The sequence below is a fragment of the Nothobranchius furzeri genome, chromosome 2, assembly GCF_043380555.1.
Source record: "Nothobranchius furzeri strain GRZ-AD chromosome 2, NfurGRZ-RIMD1, whole genome shotgun sequence".
Taxonomy (NCBI): domain Eukaryota; kingdom Metazoa; phylum Chordata; class Actinopteri; order Cyprinodontiformes; family Nothobranchiidae; genus Nothobranchius; species Nothobranchius furzeri.
The window spans coordinates 102,169,172-102,185,933 of record NC_091742.1 but is presented as its reverse complement, the minus strand read 5'-3'; the positions used below and the strand labels follow the sequence as shown (position 1 = coordinate 102,185,933).

The 16,762-nt window shown below is 45.4% G+C and overlaps 1 protein-coding gene across 3 annotated transcripts in view; it reads right to left on the bottom strand.

Annotated features, from left to right (window-relative positions):
* LOC107374534 (disks large homolog 4) overlaps window positions 1–11,408 on the bottom strand; it is a 76,333-nt gene extending 64,925 nt beyond the window's left edge. The window contains exons 1-3 of one of the 3 annotated variants that reach the window (XM_054737638.2): window positions 11,293–11,408; window positions 8,750–8,820; window positions 1,452–1,577 (exon numbers count right to left, since the gene is read on the bottom strand). In XM_054737638.2, the coding sequence (XP_054593613.2) occupies window positions 1,452–1,577; window positions 8,750–8,820; window positions 11,293–11,392 (297 nt within the window). In that variant the 5' untranslated portion in view covers window positions 11,393–11,408. Of the gene's footprint in view, window positions 1–1,451; window positions 1,578–7,724; window positions 8,110–8,139; window positions 8,349–8,749; window positions 8,821–11,292 lie in introns of those variants that run through there. The other 2 variants (XM_054737639.2, XM_054737641.2) reach the window with 2 other exon arrangements.
* Between the last annotated feature and the right edge of the window lie 5,354 nt (window positions 11,409–16,762).

Sequence of the window (16,762 nt, the reverse complement as noted above, 5' to 3'; positions counted from 1 at the left end):
CACACGAACAATAGAACATAGAAAGGAGTGTGAGAAAGAAACAAGTGGAAAACACACAAGAGCAGCAAAAGAAGAAGCAGAAAGCACAATAAAGAAGTAAGCCGTAACAGATCACTGCACAAGAGAAAACCATGTAATGGACTGGGACAGCACACGGATCATAAACACCGAACAACAGAAACACAAAAGATGGATAAAAGAAGCTATAGAGATAAGGAGACGTGGATGTGGGACCATGAACAGAGACGATGGAGTTTACACGCTGGACCACGCATGGGACTGCATCGTCGGAGAGGGGAGAGCGGGCAGCAGAGTGCGACAACGTCCTCTGCTGCCCGCGGATAAACGGAGAAGGAAGTGACGCCACCATCAGCGTCAGCTCTGAGGAAGTTTTACAGTCGGCAAACGACACGTCAGCAAGGTAAAGAGAAACCTTTCTGTGTTTTAAAAAGAACCAACAATGGAATTAGGATGTCTTTACTTTTGTCAGCAGTGTTGATTCCTGTACTCTAAGCCTAGGGCATCACCTGCTCCTGCATAGAACACCCTGCACGGTGGTGCAGTGGTTAGCACTGTTGCCTCGCAGCACGAAGGTCGCAGGTTCGAAACTCGGCTGCGGCCTTCCTGCGTGGAGTTGCGTGTTCTCCCCATGCATGCGTGGGTTTCCTCCGGGTACTCCGGTTTCCCCCACACATCACAACATGCCCTATAGGTTATAAATTGTACGTCGCCTTGGATAAAAGCGTCTGCTAAATAAACATAAACATAAACATAAACACCCTGGTCACAATGACAGCCCCCCTCCTTTTTAGATTATGATGACATCATTGATAGGACTGCTCCTCCTGCTTTCTCTCGGCCAGGTTGTTGTTGTGAATGAGAATGAGATGTTGGTCCACTCAGCTGGTTACAGAAATAATCAAATCCTTCCCGTCAGGTCTCCTCCTGGTAGAATGTCTGAAACACCTCCCATGGAAGGAGTCGTGATGTCAAAGCCACCTTTACTGACTCCTTCTGATGAGGAGCTCCTCACCTGTTCCCTACAAGGTAAATCCAGCCACTCTACTCATTTCCCCCATCCTAACCCTAACCACACCTGGTTAGAGTTCAACTTGGATCATCTAGAAAGGCTTGTTGAGCTCTCACCAAACCACGACTGTCCACATCCTGCTGCATCCTACATTCACTCATTTACACTCTGAGATACCTGAACATCTCCACCTGCAGCACAAGATCACGACCCGGAAGAATCAAATCACCTGTGTTCAAAATATGAAAATAAGGGAAAGAAGCTTCATTTATACAGCACATCTGAGTGTGCTTCAACTACATTAGTAGTGTGTGTGTGTGTGTGTGTGTGTGTGTGTGTGTGTGTGTGTGTGTGTGTGTGTGTGTGTGTGTGTGTGTGTGTGTGTGTGTGTGTGTGTGTGTGTGTGTGTGTGTAAGCGTACTGTGAGTGCAGCTGGGTGTGTGTATCCTTCCAGGTGTGTGCGGCTCAGCTCTGCACTGCGTCCGTGGGTCATGTGACCAGGGCTGGGGTCAGCAGGTGGAGTCTCATCATCTTGGTAGCGATATTTCTGTGAGCATACAGTAGAAAGCAGTTGTTAGCAGAAGCTATTAACGTTAGCATTCCCCTTAAAAATGTATTAGTAAGGTTTGCATTAGCAGCTATCCCATAGATAATGAATGAACATGTTAGTGTTAACAGCTGTCCCATGAAGAACATGTTAGCGTTAGCAGCTGTCCCATAGATAAGGAATGAACATGTTAGCGTTAGCAGCTGTCCCATAAAGAACATGTTAGCGTTAGCAGCTTTCCCATAAAGAATGAAATGACATGTTATCATTAGCAGCTGTCCTATAAAGAATGAAAGGACATGATAGCATTAGCAGCTGTCCCATAGAGAATTAATGAACATGTTAGCGTTTGCAGCTATCCCATAAAGATTGAAAGGACATTTTAGCATTAGCAATGTTCCCATAAAGAATAAAAGGACATGTTAGCATTAGCAGCTGTCCCATAGAGAATAAAAGGACATGTTAGCGATAGCAGCTGTCCCATAGAGAATGAATGAACATGTTAGCTATAGCAGCTGTCCCATAGAGAATTAATGAACATGTTAGCTATACCAGCTGTCCCATAGAGAATTAATGAACATGTTAGCGATAGCAGCTGTCCCATAGAGAATGAATGAACATGTTAGCTATAGCAGCTGTCCCATAGAGAATGAATGAACATGTTAAAGATAGCAGCTGTCCCATAGAGAATTAATGAACATGTTAGCTATAGCAGCTGTCCCATAGAGAATGAATGAACATGTTAGCTATAGCAGCTGTCCCATAGAGAATAAAAGGACACGTTAGCGATAGCGGCTGTCCCATAGAGAATGAATGAACATGTTAGCATTAGCAGCTGTCCCATAGAGAATGAAAGGACATGATGGCGACAGCAGCTGTCCCATAGAGAATAAATGAACATGTTAGCATTAGCAGCTGTCCCATAGAGAATAAAAGGACACGTTAGCGATAGCATCTGTCCCATAGAGAATGAATGAACATGTTAGCATTAGCAGCTGTCCCATAGAGAATAAAAGGGCATGTTAGCAATAGCAGCTGTCCCATAGAGAATGAATGAACATGTTAGCATTAGCAGCTGTCCCATAGAGAATGAATGAACATGTTAGCATTAGCAGCTGTCCCATAGAGAATGAAAGGACATGATGGCGACAGCAGCTGTCCCATAGAGAATAAATGAACATGTTAGCATTAGCAGCTGTCCCATAGAGAATAAAAGGACACGTTAGCGATAGCAGCTGTCCTATAGAGAATGAATGAACATGTTAGCATTAGCAGCTGTCCCATAGAGAATAAAAGGGCACGTTAGCGATAGCAGCTGTCACATAGAGAATGAATGAACATGTTAGCGATAGCAGCTGTCCCATAGAATAATAAAAGGACATGTTAGCATTAGCAGCTGTCCCATAGAGAATAAAAGGACATGTTAGCAATAGCAGCTGTCCCATAGAGAATGAATGAACGTGTTAGCGATAGCAGCTGTCCCATAGAGAATGAATGAACATGTTAGCGTTAGCAGCTGTCCCATAGAGAATAAAAGGACATGTTAGCGATAGCAGCTGTCCCATAGAGAATGAATGAACGTGTTAGCGATAGCAGCTGCCCCATAGAGAATGAATGAACATGTTAGCGATAGCAGCTGTCCCATAGAGAATGAATGAACGTGTTAGCGATAGCAGCTGCCCCATAGAGAATGAATGAACATGTTAGCATTAGCAGCTGTCCCAAAGAGAATAAAAGGAAACGTTAGCGATAGCAGCTGTCCCATAGAGAATGAATGAACATGTTAGCATTAGCAGCTGTCCCATAGAGAATAAAAGGGCACGTTAGCGATAGCAGCTGTCCCATAGAGAATGAATGAACATGTTAGCATTAGCAGCTGTCCCATAGAGAATAAAAGGACATGTTAGCGATAGCAGCTGTACCATAGAGAGTGAATGCACATGTTAGCGTTAGCAGCTGTCCCATTGAGAATGAATGCACATGTTAGCATTAGCAGCTGTCCCATAGAGAATAAAAGGACACGTTAGCGATAGCAGCTGTCCCATAGAGAATGAATGAACATGTTAGCATTAGCAGCTGTCCCATAGAGAATGAATGAACATGTTAGCATTAGCAGCTGTTCCATAGAGAATAAAAGGACATGTTAGCATTAGCAGCTTTCCCATAGAGAATGAATGACCATGTTAGCATTAGCAGCTGTCCCATAGAGAATAAAAGGACACGTTAGCGATAGCAGCTGTCCCATAGAGAATGAATGCACATGTTAGCTATAGCAGCTGTCCCATAGAGAATGAAAGGACATGTTAGCATTAGCAGCTGTCCCATAGAGAATGAATGACCATGTTAGCATTAGCAGCTGTCCCATAGAGAATATAAGGACACGTTAGCGATAGCAGCTGTCCCATAGAGAATGAATGCACATGTTAGCTATAGCAGCTGTCCCATAGAGAATGAAAGGACATGATGGCGACAGCAGCTGTCCCATAGAGAATAAATGAACATGTTAGCATTAGCAACTGTCCCATAGAGAATAAAAGGACATTTTAGCGATAGCAGCTGTCCCATAGAGAATAAATGAACATGTTAGCATTAGCAGCTGTCCCATAGAGAATAAAAGGACATGTTAGCTATAGCAGCTGTCCCATAGAGAATTAATGAACATGTTAGCGATAGCAGATGTCCCATAGAGAATGAATGAACATGTTAGCTATAGCAGCTGTCCCATAGAGAATGAATGAACATGTTAAATATAGCAGCTGTCCCATAGAGAATTAATGAACATGTTAGCTATAGCAGCTGTCCCATAGAGAATGAATGAACATGTTAGCTATAGCAGCTGTCCCATAGAGAATAAAAGGACACGTTAGCGATAGCGGCTGTCCCATAGAGAATGAATGAACATGTTAGCATTAGCAGCTGTCCCATAGAGAATGAAAGGACATGATGGCGACAGCAGCTGTCCCATAGAGAATAAATGAACATGTTAGCATTAGCAGCTGTCCCATAGAGAATAAAAGGACACGTTAGCGATAGCATCTGTCCCATAGAGAATGAATGAACATGTTAGCATTAGCAGCTGTCCCATAGAGAATAAAAGGGCATGTTAGCAATAGCAGCTGTCCCATAGAGAATGAATGAACATGTTAGCATTAGCAGCTGTCCCATAGAGAATGAATGAACATGTTAGCATTAGCAGCTGTCCCATAGAGAATGAAAGGACATGATGGCGACAGCAGCTGTCCCATAGAGAATAAATGAACATGTTAGCATTAGCAGCTGTCCCATAGAGAATAAAAGGACACGTTAGCGATAGCAGCTGTCCTATAGAGAATGAATGAACATGTTAGCATTAGCAGCTGTCCCATAGAGAATAAAAGGGCACGTTAGCGATAGCAGCTGTCACATAGAGAATGAATGAACATGTTAGCGATAGCAGCTGTCCCATAGAGAATAAAAGGACATGTTAGCATTAGCAGCTGTCCCATAGAGAATAAAAGGACATGTTAGCAATAGCAGCTGTCCCATAGAGAATGAATGAACGTGTTAGCGATAGCAGCTGTCCCATAGAGAATGAATGAACATGTTAGCATTAGCAGCTGTCCCATAGAGAATAAAAGGACATGTTAGCGATAGCAGCTGTCCCATAGAGAATGAATGAACGTGTTAGCGATAGCAGCTGCCCCATAGAGAATGAATGAACATGTTAGCGATAGCAGCTGTCCCATAGAGAATGAATGAACGTGTTAGCGATAGCAGCTGCCCCATAGAGAATGAATGAACATGTTAGCATTAGCAGCTGTCCCATAGAGAATAAAAGGACACGTTAGCGATAGCAGCTGTCCCATAGAGAATGAATGAACATGTTAGCATTAGCAGCTGTCCCATAGAGAATAAAAGGGCACGTTAGCGATAGCAGCTGTCCCATAGAGAATGAATGAACATGTTAGCATTAGCAGCTGTCCCATAGAGAATAAAAGGACACGTTAGCGATAGCAGCTGTCCCATAGAGAGTGAATGCACATGTTAGCGTTAGCAGCTGTCCCATTGAGAATGAATGCACATGTTAGCATTAGCAGCTGTCCCATAGAGAATAAAAGGACACGTTAGAGATAGCAGCTGTCCCATAGAGAATGAATGAACATGTTAGCATTAGCAGCTGTCCCATAGAGAATGAATGAACATGTTAGCATTAGCAGCTGTCCCATAGAGAATAAAAGGACATGTTAGCATTAGCAGCTGTCCCATAGAGAATGAATGACCATGTTAGCATTAGCAGCTGTCCCATAGAGAATAAAAGGACACGTTAGCGATAGCAGCTGTCCCATAGAGAATGAATGCACATGTTAGCTATAGCAGCTGTCCCATAGAGAATGAAAGGACATGTTAGCATTAGCAGCTGTCCCATAGAGAATGAATGACCATGTTAGCATTAGCAGCTGTCCCATAGAGAATAAAAGGACACGTTAGCGATAGCAGCTGTCCCATAGAGAATGAATGAACGTGTTAGCGATAGCAGCTGTCCCATAGAGAATGAAAGGACATGATGGCGACAGCAGCTGTCCCATAGAGAATAAATGAACATGTTAGCATTAGCAACTGTCCGATAGAGAATAAAAGGACATTTTAGCGATAGCAGCTGTCCCATAGAGAATAAATGAACATGTTAGCAATAGCAGCTGTCCCATAGAGAATGAATGAACATGTTAGCATTGGCAGCTGTCCCATAGAGAATAAAAGGACATGTTAGCGATAGCAGCTGTCCCATAGAGAATGAATGAACGTGTTAGCGATAGCAGCTGTCCCATAGAGAATAAAAGGACATGTTAGCGATAGCAGCTGTCCCATAGAGAATAAAAGGACATGTTAGCATTAGCAGCTGTCCCATAGAGAATAAAAGGACATGTTAGCGATAGCAGCTGTCCCATAGAGAATGAATGAACATGTTAGCATTAGCAGCTGTCCCATAGAGAATAAAAGGACATGTTAGCAATAGCAGCTGTCCCATAGAGAATGAATGAACGTGTTAGCGATAGCAGCTGTCCCATTGAGAATGAATGCACATGTTAGCATTAGCAGCTGTCCCATAGAGAATAAAAGGACACGTTAGCGATAGCAGCTGTCCCATAGAGAATAAAAGGACACGTTAGCGATAGCAGCTGTCCCATAGAGAATGAGTGAACGTGTTAGCGATAGCAGCTGTCCCATAGAGAATAAAAGGACACGTTAGCGATAGCAGCTGTCCCATAGAGAATGAATGAACATGTTAGCGATAGCAGCTGTCCCATAGAGAATAAAAGGACATGTTAGCATTAGCAGCTGTCCCATAGAGAATAAAAGGACATGTTAGCGATAGCAGCTGTCCCATAGAGAATAAAAGGACATGTTAGCATTAGCAGCTGTCCCATAGAGAATAAAAGGACACGTTAGCGATAGCAGCTGTCCCATAGAGAATGAATGAACATGTTAGCATTAGCAGCTGTCCCATAGAGAATAAAAGGACACGTTAGCGATAGCAGCTGTCCAATAGAGAATAAAAGGACATGTAACTCATGTAACTTGACTACTTTGGTTTCTTGAAGCTGTTCCGCTTCTGATCCAAGGAGCTTTCTTCATTTCTGACATTGATAGTGATTTTTAGGTACACCTGTTCAATCAGAGCTGCTTTCCTCACTGACTCAGGTGAGTTGGAGCAAAGAAACAACTAGAACATGTAGGACAGTGACCCACGTTAGGATCTGATCTACCTGTTTTAACCAGAGTTCAAACTGCAACACCTGATCTACACCTGTGAGACGTGGATGCAGCCAAACCAACTTTATTTATAAAAAACTAAACGCAGCAAGACTAAACACAAACACACAAAAGCTACAACAACGTACATGAACAAGGTCAAAAGCAGCTAAGAAAGATAACCAGAACAAACGTAAACAACTGAGAAGCTACAGTCCAGATGTGTCGATGAAAAGGTTAGAGGTCTTCCTGACATCTGCTTAGAGTCCATACAGAACCAGCAGCAGGTCCTGTCCCTCCTCAGCTAACGCCGGGTCTTCTGCAGGTGCAGGACCAGCTGGTGGGTCAGGGTCAGGGGTCAGTGACCTTTAGCAGCAGACACAGAGAGGCTGAAGTACAGAGTAACTGAGCCAGAACCTGATCCTGGACCAGGAGGTCTCCTCTCCAGGCTGCAGGTCCGTAGATCTTCCACCCTATCCCTCAGATCCGACTCCACCTGCAGTCTGGACTCCGCTCGTCTAACAGAACCAGAACCAGGAGTTCTGATTGGCTGATCCCGTCCGGCTAACAGCTAGCTTCAAGTAAATGCTCTGGCTAATGAGGCTACGCTAACACACACGTGACAGCAGGATGCTGAATGAAGCAACAGATGTACACACACACACACACACACGTGTGTCATCCGTGCATCTGTGTGTGTGTGTGTGTGTGTGTGTGTGTGTGTGTGTGTGTGTGTGTGTGTGTGTGTGTGTGTGTGTGTGTGTGTGTGTGTGTGTGTGTGTGTGTGTGTGTGTGTGTTTTTTGGCGGCTGCATGAGGCACTCAGCTCCTACCTTGGTGGTGACAATACAGAGGCAGTCCATATCCCCCCCCACACACACTCACACACACTTACACACACACACGCACATTTCTACACACACACCCTCACACACTCATACTTGTTCTCCCATTCTCTCCCTCCCTCTCTCTCTGTGTCGATGCTCTCTCGACACTTCTGTCCCTCCGTCTGTCGGCTTCGAGAGGAGGAGGAGGAGGAGGAGGAGGGGTGATGAAGAGGAGCACCACGGTGCTGGCGATGGGGGGGGGGGCACCTCCTTGAGTAGAGCAGGAGGAGGTCAAGAGACATTCACTCAGAGTGACAGAGAGAGAGGATAGGGGGGGGGGGTTGGGCTCCTGTTGCCATGGTGTTATGCAGCTGTTGCCCCGGTGATGCTGTGACGCTGCTGCAGCTGTTGCTAGGTAACAGAGACGGGTGTTGCTGTGCGTGTATGCATGCATGCGTGTGTGTGTCTCTCTCTCTCTGTGTGTGTGTGTGTCTCTGTGTGTGTGTGTGTGTGTGTGTGTGTCTGTGTGTGTGTGTGTGTGTGTGTGTGTGTGTGTGTGTGTGTGTGTGTGTGTGTGTGTGTGTGTGTGTGTGTGTGTGTGTGTGTGTGATCATACCTGTGCAGGTGTATGTGGTCGGTTCGCTGTCTGGTTCTCACACACCGTGAGTTCATAAAACTCCTGGATGTCTGGGACACACACACACACACACACACACACACACACACACACACACAGATAAGTGGGTGGGTTTATGAGACACTTGGGCCAATCAGAGAGCATCACTTGGTCACATGTTAAAGCTTTTTTCCAACATGACTTAGAATCGTTTGTCCTCTAGAGTCTAGCCCAACATCCCATAATGATAACGTTAAAATGTTTTTTAGATTTTTATGAATAATGAAATATTAGAACCTGAGCGATCACTCGTTCATAAGTAATGATAAATAACCTATAGCACCTATCTGGACCATTCATTCATTCATTCATTCACTTGTTCATTCATTCATTCATTCATTCATTCATCCATTCATTCATTCATTCACTTGTTCGTTCGTTCAGTCAGTCAGTCAGTCAGCCATCCATTCATTCATTCACTTGTTCGTTCATTCGTTCATTCAGTCAGTCATTCACTTGTTCGTTCGTTCAGTCAGTCAGTCAGTCAGCCATTCATTCATTCATTCATTCATTCATTCATTCATTCACTTGTTCGTTCGTTCGTTCATTCACTTGTTTGTTCGTTCGTTCATTCACTTGTTCGTTCATTCGTTCATTCACTTGTTCGTTCGTTCATTCATTCATTCATTCACTTGTTCGTTCGTTCAGTCAGTCAGTCAGTCAGCCATCCATTCATTCATTCACTTGTTCGTTCATTCGTTCATTCAGTCAGTCATTCACTTGTTCGTTCGTTCGTTCAGTCAGTCAGTCAGCCATTCATTCATTCATTCATTCATTCATTCATTCATTCATCCTCTACTGGAATGCTAAGGTGTGAAGTCCCTTCAGACGATTTGGAGCTTTATGAATAAACTGAACAGAAAGTAACAACTGACAGAGCCTGGGTTTGAACCGACAACCCTCCAGTTACAACTCCCAACCCCTGGACTCTGTAGCTCCTCTCCTGCTCCATCAGGATGGATGGGAGCGTCGGAGCAGCCATGTTCCCATCTCTCCAGAGATGTTCTATCAGATCCAAGTCTAGGCTCTGGCTGGGACACTACAGGTCACTCAGATGTGTGCCCCAGTCCTAGTCCTAACCCAGAGCGTCTCTACGTTCATCTGTCTCTCCATCCCAGTTCCTGCTTCTGAAGAACATCTCCTCATCATGATGCTGCCACCACCGTGCTTCACTGTAGGGATGGTGTTGGCCTGCTGATGAACTCTGCCTGCTTTTCTCCTAACGTGACTCCTGACCTTCACACCACAGACACAGAGTAGTCCTGGTCTCATCAGACCAGATCATTTAGTCTGTCCTGGTCTGAGAGTCCTTCAGGTGTCTTCAGGTGAGCTCCAGGTGGACTGCCAGGTGTTTTCTACTGAGGAGCGGTTTCAGTCAGATCGCTGCACACATGTTGTCCTTCTGGACACCATCAACGGCGACGCTGTGGAGAGGGTGAGCAGCTTCCGTTTCCTTGGAGTTCATCTGGCTGAGGATCTTACGTGGTCAGTGCACACGAACAATACAGTGAAGAAGGCACAGCAGCGCCTCTTCTTTCTCAGGAGACTGAGAAGATTTGGCATGAGCCGCCGCATCCTCAGGACCTTCCATCGCTGTGCCATTGAGAGCATCCTCACTGGATGCATCACCACCTGGTATGGCAACAGCACCGCTTACAACCGCAAAGCTCTCCAGAGAGTAGTGCGGTGTGCAGAAAGGATTACAGGAAGTGAGCTTCCCTCCCTCCAGGACATCTACAGGAAGCGGTGCCTGAGGAAAGCGGGAAGGATCATCAAGGACTCAAGTCACCCCAGCCATAAACTGTTCAGACTACTTCCATCAGGAAGGAGGTTCTGCAGCATCCGGTCCAGAACCAGCAGACTGAGAGACAGCTTTTTCCATCAGGCCATCAGACTGCTGAACACGGGGCAGACACCTCACCCTCACTACTGAAACTCCAACATTACACACTCCATACTGTACATGAATGCCACTGCTCTGCACATACCAACCTCTCTTATCTAATTGTTTACTTTATTCATTTGTTAAATACGTATACACACACTATACACACACTCACACGCACACACGTAGAAAAATAAATACTAGCACACACATTTAGTAATGTATATACCTTACATACTATACATATTATTACTTAGATTAGCCATTTTTATATGTGCTTGTTTTTACGTTACTGTATTTTTGTATAACTGTTGCTGTGAAGCTCGCACACAAGAATTTCACTCACATGTACCGGTGTACCTGCACACGTGACGTGACAATAAAAGTGATTTGATTTGGAAGGTTCTCCCCACAGAGGAACATGTGTGTGTGTGTGTGTGTGTGTGTGCGTGCGTGCGTGTGTGTGTGCGTGCGTCTGCATGCGCGTGCGTGTGCGTGCGCGTGCGCGTGCGTGTGTGTGTGTGTGTGTGTGTGTATGTGTGTGTGTGTGTGTGTGTGTGTGTATGTGTGTGTGTGTGTGTGTGTGTGTGTGTGTTACCTAGCAGAGCCTGGAACAGGTCACTCTGGAAGATGTTGAGCAGTTTCTCTGCACGACCTTTGACCTCATCAACAGCATCAGCATGACAGGCTTCCATCATCTGCAGAGCTCGCTCAGTATCTGGTGGAGACACGACCAGCGTGTTACTGGACCTACTGGTTCCACTGGTCCTGCTGGTGAAGTTAAGATGAACTAGTCCTACTGGTGTCTGCTGGTGAAGTTAAGATGAACTAGTCCTACTGGTGTCTGCTGGTGAAGTTAAGATGAACTAGTCCTACTGGTGTCTGCTGGTGAAGTTAAGATGAACTAGTCCTACTGGTGTCTGCTGGTGAAGTTAAGATGAACTAGTCCTACTGGTGTCTGCTGGTGAAGTTAAACTGAACTAGCCCTGCTGGTGTGTGCTGGTGAAGTTAAGATGAACTAGTCCTGCTGGTGTCTGCTGGTGAAGTTAAGATGAACTAGTCCTACTGGTGTCTGCTGGTGAAGTTAAGATGAACTAGTCCTACTGGTGTCTGCTGGTGAAGTTAAGATGAACTAGTCCTACTGGTGTCTGCTGGTGAAGTTAAGATGAACTAGTCCTACTGGTGTCTGCTGGTGAAGTTAAGATGAACTAGTCCTACTGGTGTCTGCTGGTGAAGTTAAGATGAACTAGTCCTACTGGTGTCTGCTGGTGAAGTTAAACTGAACTAGCCCTACTGGTGTGTGCTGGTGAAGTTAAGATGAACTAGTCCTACTGGTGTCTGCTGGTGAAGTTAAGATGAACTAGTCCTACTGGTGTCTGCTGGTGAAGTTAAGATGAACTAGTCCTACTGGTGTCTGCTGGTGAAGTTAAGATGAACTAGTCCTACTGGTGTCTGCTGGTGAAGTTAAGATGAACTAGTCCTACTGGTGTCTGCTGGTGAAGTTAAGATGAACTAGTCCTACTGGTGTCTGCTGGTGAAGTTAAGATGAACTAGTCCTACTGGTGTCTGCTGGTGAAGTTAAGATGAACTAGTCCTACTGGTGTCTGCTGGTGAAGTTAAGATGAACTAGTCCTACTGGTGTCTGCTGGTGAAGTTAAGATGAACTAGTCCTACTGGTGTCTGCTGGTGAAGTTAAGATGAACTAGTCCTACTGGTGTCTGCTGGTGAAGTTAAGATGAACTAGTCCTACTGGTGTCTGCTGGTGAAGTTAAACTGAACTAGTCCTACTGGTGTCTGCTGGTGAAGTTAAGATGAACTAGTCCTACTGGTGTCTGCTGGTGAAGTTAAGATGAACTAGTCCTGCTGGTGTCTGCTGGTGAAGTTAAGATGAACTAGTCCTGCTGGTGTCTGCTGGTGAAGTTAAACTGAACTAGTCCTGCTGGTGTCTGCTGGTGAAGTTAAGATGAACTAGTCCTACTGGTGTCTGCTGGTGAAGTTAAGATGAACTAGTCCTACTGGTGTCTGCTGGTGAAGTTAAGATGAACTAGTCCTGCTGGTGTCTGCTGGTGAAGTTAAGATGAACTAGTCCTGCTGGTGTCTGCTGGTGAAGTTAAGATGAACTAGTCCTACTGGTGTCTGCTGGTGAAGTTAAACTGAACTAGTCCTACTGGTGTCTGCTGGTGAAGTTAAGATGAACTAGTCCTACTGGTGTCTGCTGGTGAAGTTAAACTGAACTAGTCCTACTGGTGTCTGCTGGTGAAGTTAAGATGAACTAGTCCTACTGGTGTCTGCTGGTGAAGTTAAACTGAACTAGCCCTACTGGTGTGTGCTGGTGAAGTTAAGATGAACTAGTCCTACTGGTGTCTGCTGGTGAAGTTAAGATGAACTAGTCCTACTGGTGTCTGCTGGTGAAGTTAAGATGAACTAGTCCTACTGGTGTCTGCTGGTGAAGTTAAGATGAACTAGTCCTACTGGTGTCTGCTGGTGAAGTTAAGATGAACTAGTCCTACTGGTGTCTGCTGGTGAAGTTAAGATGAACTAGTCCTACTGGTGTCTGCTGGTGAAGTTAAGATGAACTAGTCCTACTGGTGTCTGCTGGTGAAGTTAAGATGAACTAGTCCTACTGGTGTCTGCTGGTGAAGTTAAACTGAACTAGTCCTACTGGTGTCTGCTGGTGAAGTTAAGATGAACTAGTCCTACTGGTGTCTGCTGGTGAAGTTAAGATGAACTAGTCCTACTGGTGTCTGCTGGTGAAGTTAAGATGAACTAGTCCTACTGGTGTCTGCTGGTGAAGTTAAACTGAACTAGTCCTACTGGTGTCTGCTGGTGAAGTTAAGATGAACTAGTCCTACTGGTGTCTGCTGGTGAAGTTAAGATGAACTAGTCCTGCTGGTGTCTGCTGGTGAAGTTAAGATGAACTAGTCCTGCTGGTGTCTGCTGGTGAAGTTAAACTGAACTAGTCCTGCTGGTGTCTGCTGGTGAAGTTAAGATGAACTAGTCCTACTGGTGTCTGCTGGTGAAGTTAAGATGAACTTGTCCTACTGGTGTCTGCTGGTGAAGTTAAGATGAACTAGTCCTGCTGGTGTCTGCTGGTGAAGTTAAGATGAACTAGTCCTGCTGGTGTCTGCTGGTGAAGTTAAGATGAACTAGTCCTACTGGTGTCTGCTGGTGAAGTTAAACTGAACTAGTCCTACTGGTGTCTGCTGGTGAAGTTAAGATGAACTAGTCCTACTGGTGTCTGCTGGTGAAGTTAAACTGAACTAGTCCTGCTGGTGTCTGCTGGTGAAGTTAAACTGAACTAGCCCTACTGGTGTGTGCTGGTGAAGTTAAGATGAACTAGTCCTACTGGTGTCTGCTGGTGAAGTTAAGATGAACTAGTCCTACTGGTGTCTGCTGGTGAAGTTAAGATGAACTAGTCCTACTGGTGTCTGCTGGTGAAGTTAAGATGAACTAGTCCTACTGGTGTCTGCTGGTGAAGTTAAGATGAACTAGTCCTACTGGTGTCTGCTGGTGAAGTTAAGATGAACTAGTCCTACTGGTGTCTGCTGGTGAAGTTAAGATGAACTAGTCCTACTGGTGTCTGCTGGTGAAGTTAAGATGAACTAGTCCTGCTGGTGTCTGCTGGTGAAGTTAAGATGAACTAGTCCTACTGGTGTCTGCTGGTGAAGTTAAGATGAACTAGTCCTACTGGTGTCTGCTGGTGAAGTTAAGATGAACTAGTCCTACTGGTGTCTGCTGGTGAAGTTAAACTGAACTAGCCCTACTGGTGTCTGCTGGTGAAGTTAAGATGAACTAGTCCTACTGGTGTCTGCTGGTGAAGTTAAGATGAACTAGTCCTACTGGTGTCTGCTGGTGAAGTTAAGATGAACTAGTCCTACTGGTGTCTGCTGGTGAAGTTAAGATGAACTAGTCCTACTGGTGTCTGCTGGTGAAGTTAAACTGAACTAGTCCTGCTGGTGTCTGCTGGTGAAGTTAAACTGAACTAGTCCTACTGGTGTCTGCTGGTGAAGTTAAGATGAACTAGTCCTACTGGTGTCTGCTGGTGAAGTTAAACTGAACTAGTCCTACTGGTGTCTGCTGGTGAAGTTAAACTGAACTAGTCCTGCTGGTGTCTGCTGGTGAAGTTAAACTGAACTAGTCCTACTGGTGTCTGCTGGTGAAGTTAAGATGAACTAGTCCTACTGGTGTCTGCTGGTGAAGTTAAACTGAACTAGTCCTACTGGTGTGTGCTGGTGAAGTTAAACTGAACTAGTCCTACTGGTGTGTGCTGGTGAAGTTAAACTGAACTAGTCCTACTGGTCCTGCTGGTTCCAGTTGGGGCTGTTGGACATGGCCTCCTGTCTACGTGGCGATGGACTGAATGTTTACTATGTGCAGGTCCTTGAGACGACTCTTGTCGTGATTTGGTGCATTATAGATAAAGTTGAACTGAATTGAATTGATGCATGAACAATGTCACGTCGCAGATGAGCAGAACAACGTCTTCTACAGAGTCCAGAGTTTAGTTTAAACAACTCATTAAGACCTTCGTGTTGTGATTCTTATTCTGAACAACGTCAAAGCAAAACTCAGAACATGAATCCTGATCCACCTGCTCCACACTGCAGCAGCCACTGCTTTGGTCCAACATAGACACAGATTAGGACCTTGGCTGTAGACTCAAAAGTCAACCGTTTCTTCAGTTCATCAGATAAACCAGGTAATCAGTTAGCACAGTGAGTGAACCTGGCTCAGCAACTGAGCAGAGCAAAATCATGGCATGGAGTTGACTTGTTGATGCCACAAGTCCCCATCTCTGGGACACAGTGTGTTGAACTGGAGTCAGTTCAGCATCACTGCAGACAGAAGGTGTACCACAGGGCTCAGTACTGGTAACACTCTCTTTCTGTTTAAAGGCCTCCTAGTATTTTTACGCTGATGACTGGGTGGCTTGCTGCTGCTCTGATCCAGCACATGTACTTTCAAAATATACAAAACTGATGTGATACTAACTCAACTACAATGTTTGATTTTAGCGTTCAACACACACAAATCAATAATCATGATTTTATCACACACAATTACTCAACCAGGATCAGGGTTACAGTCAGGGAGCTAGTTGGGACTAATCCTAGACACGAAACTCTCCTGTAAACTACATTTAACAAGCTCATATCTAAGTGACGGGCAACACTTGGTTTTATTTCAGAAATAGGCAGCATCAGGTCTTCCACGGCAACCAAGTCAGGGCGCTCAGTGGAGGGGGAGCATAGACCCCCACCTCCACCTAAACACTACCTGTAGAGCGCCCAGGAAGCTACAGTCGACCACCGCCCCCGGGGCAGAGGGCCCCTACAGAGGAAACGCTGGATTGAAATGAGTAAAAATATGAAAATAAAAGAGCTAATAAAGTAAGAAAATAAAAAACTAATTAAATTATATGGACAGTAAAATAATAATATGATTAAATAATGAAACTGTGCTAAAATATAATCGTATATATAGAAAATAAATCAAGTCAGTACCATTTGGAACTTTATGTCACGGTCTGGGCTGTTTCTGCCATCACTCTCTAGTTTGGTTTCCCTCTGCAGATGGGCGTGACCGGAGGTGGCCAGCTGCAGACCCTCTGCAGGTGGGCGTGACCGGAGGTGGCCAAGCTGCAGACCCTCTGCAGGTGGGCGTAACCGGAGGTGGCCAAGCTGCAGACCCTCTGCAGGTGGGCGTGTCCGGAGGTAGCCAAGCTGCAGACCCTCTGCAGGTGGGCGTAACCGGAGGTGGCCAAGCTGCAGACCCTCTGCAGGTGGGCGTGACCGGAGGTGGCCAAGCTGCAGACCCTCTGCAGGTGGGCGTGTCCGGAGGTGGCCAAGCTGCAGACCCTCTGCAGGTGGGCGTGTCCGGAGGTGGCCAAGCTGCAGACCCTCTGCTCATCAGTCGGCCCGGGAGTATTCAAGCAGCTGAGAGACACCTTCACTTCGGCTGGAGGATTACTCCACCTGGGTCCCGTCTAACAGCCACTTGTGAATCGTATTCCTGCTCCTTACCTTTGAGAATTTCATGTGTTTTTGGAAATTGGATTTTTGCTTTTG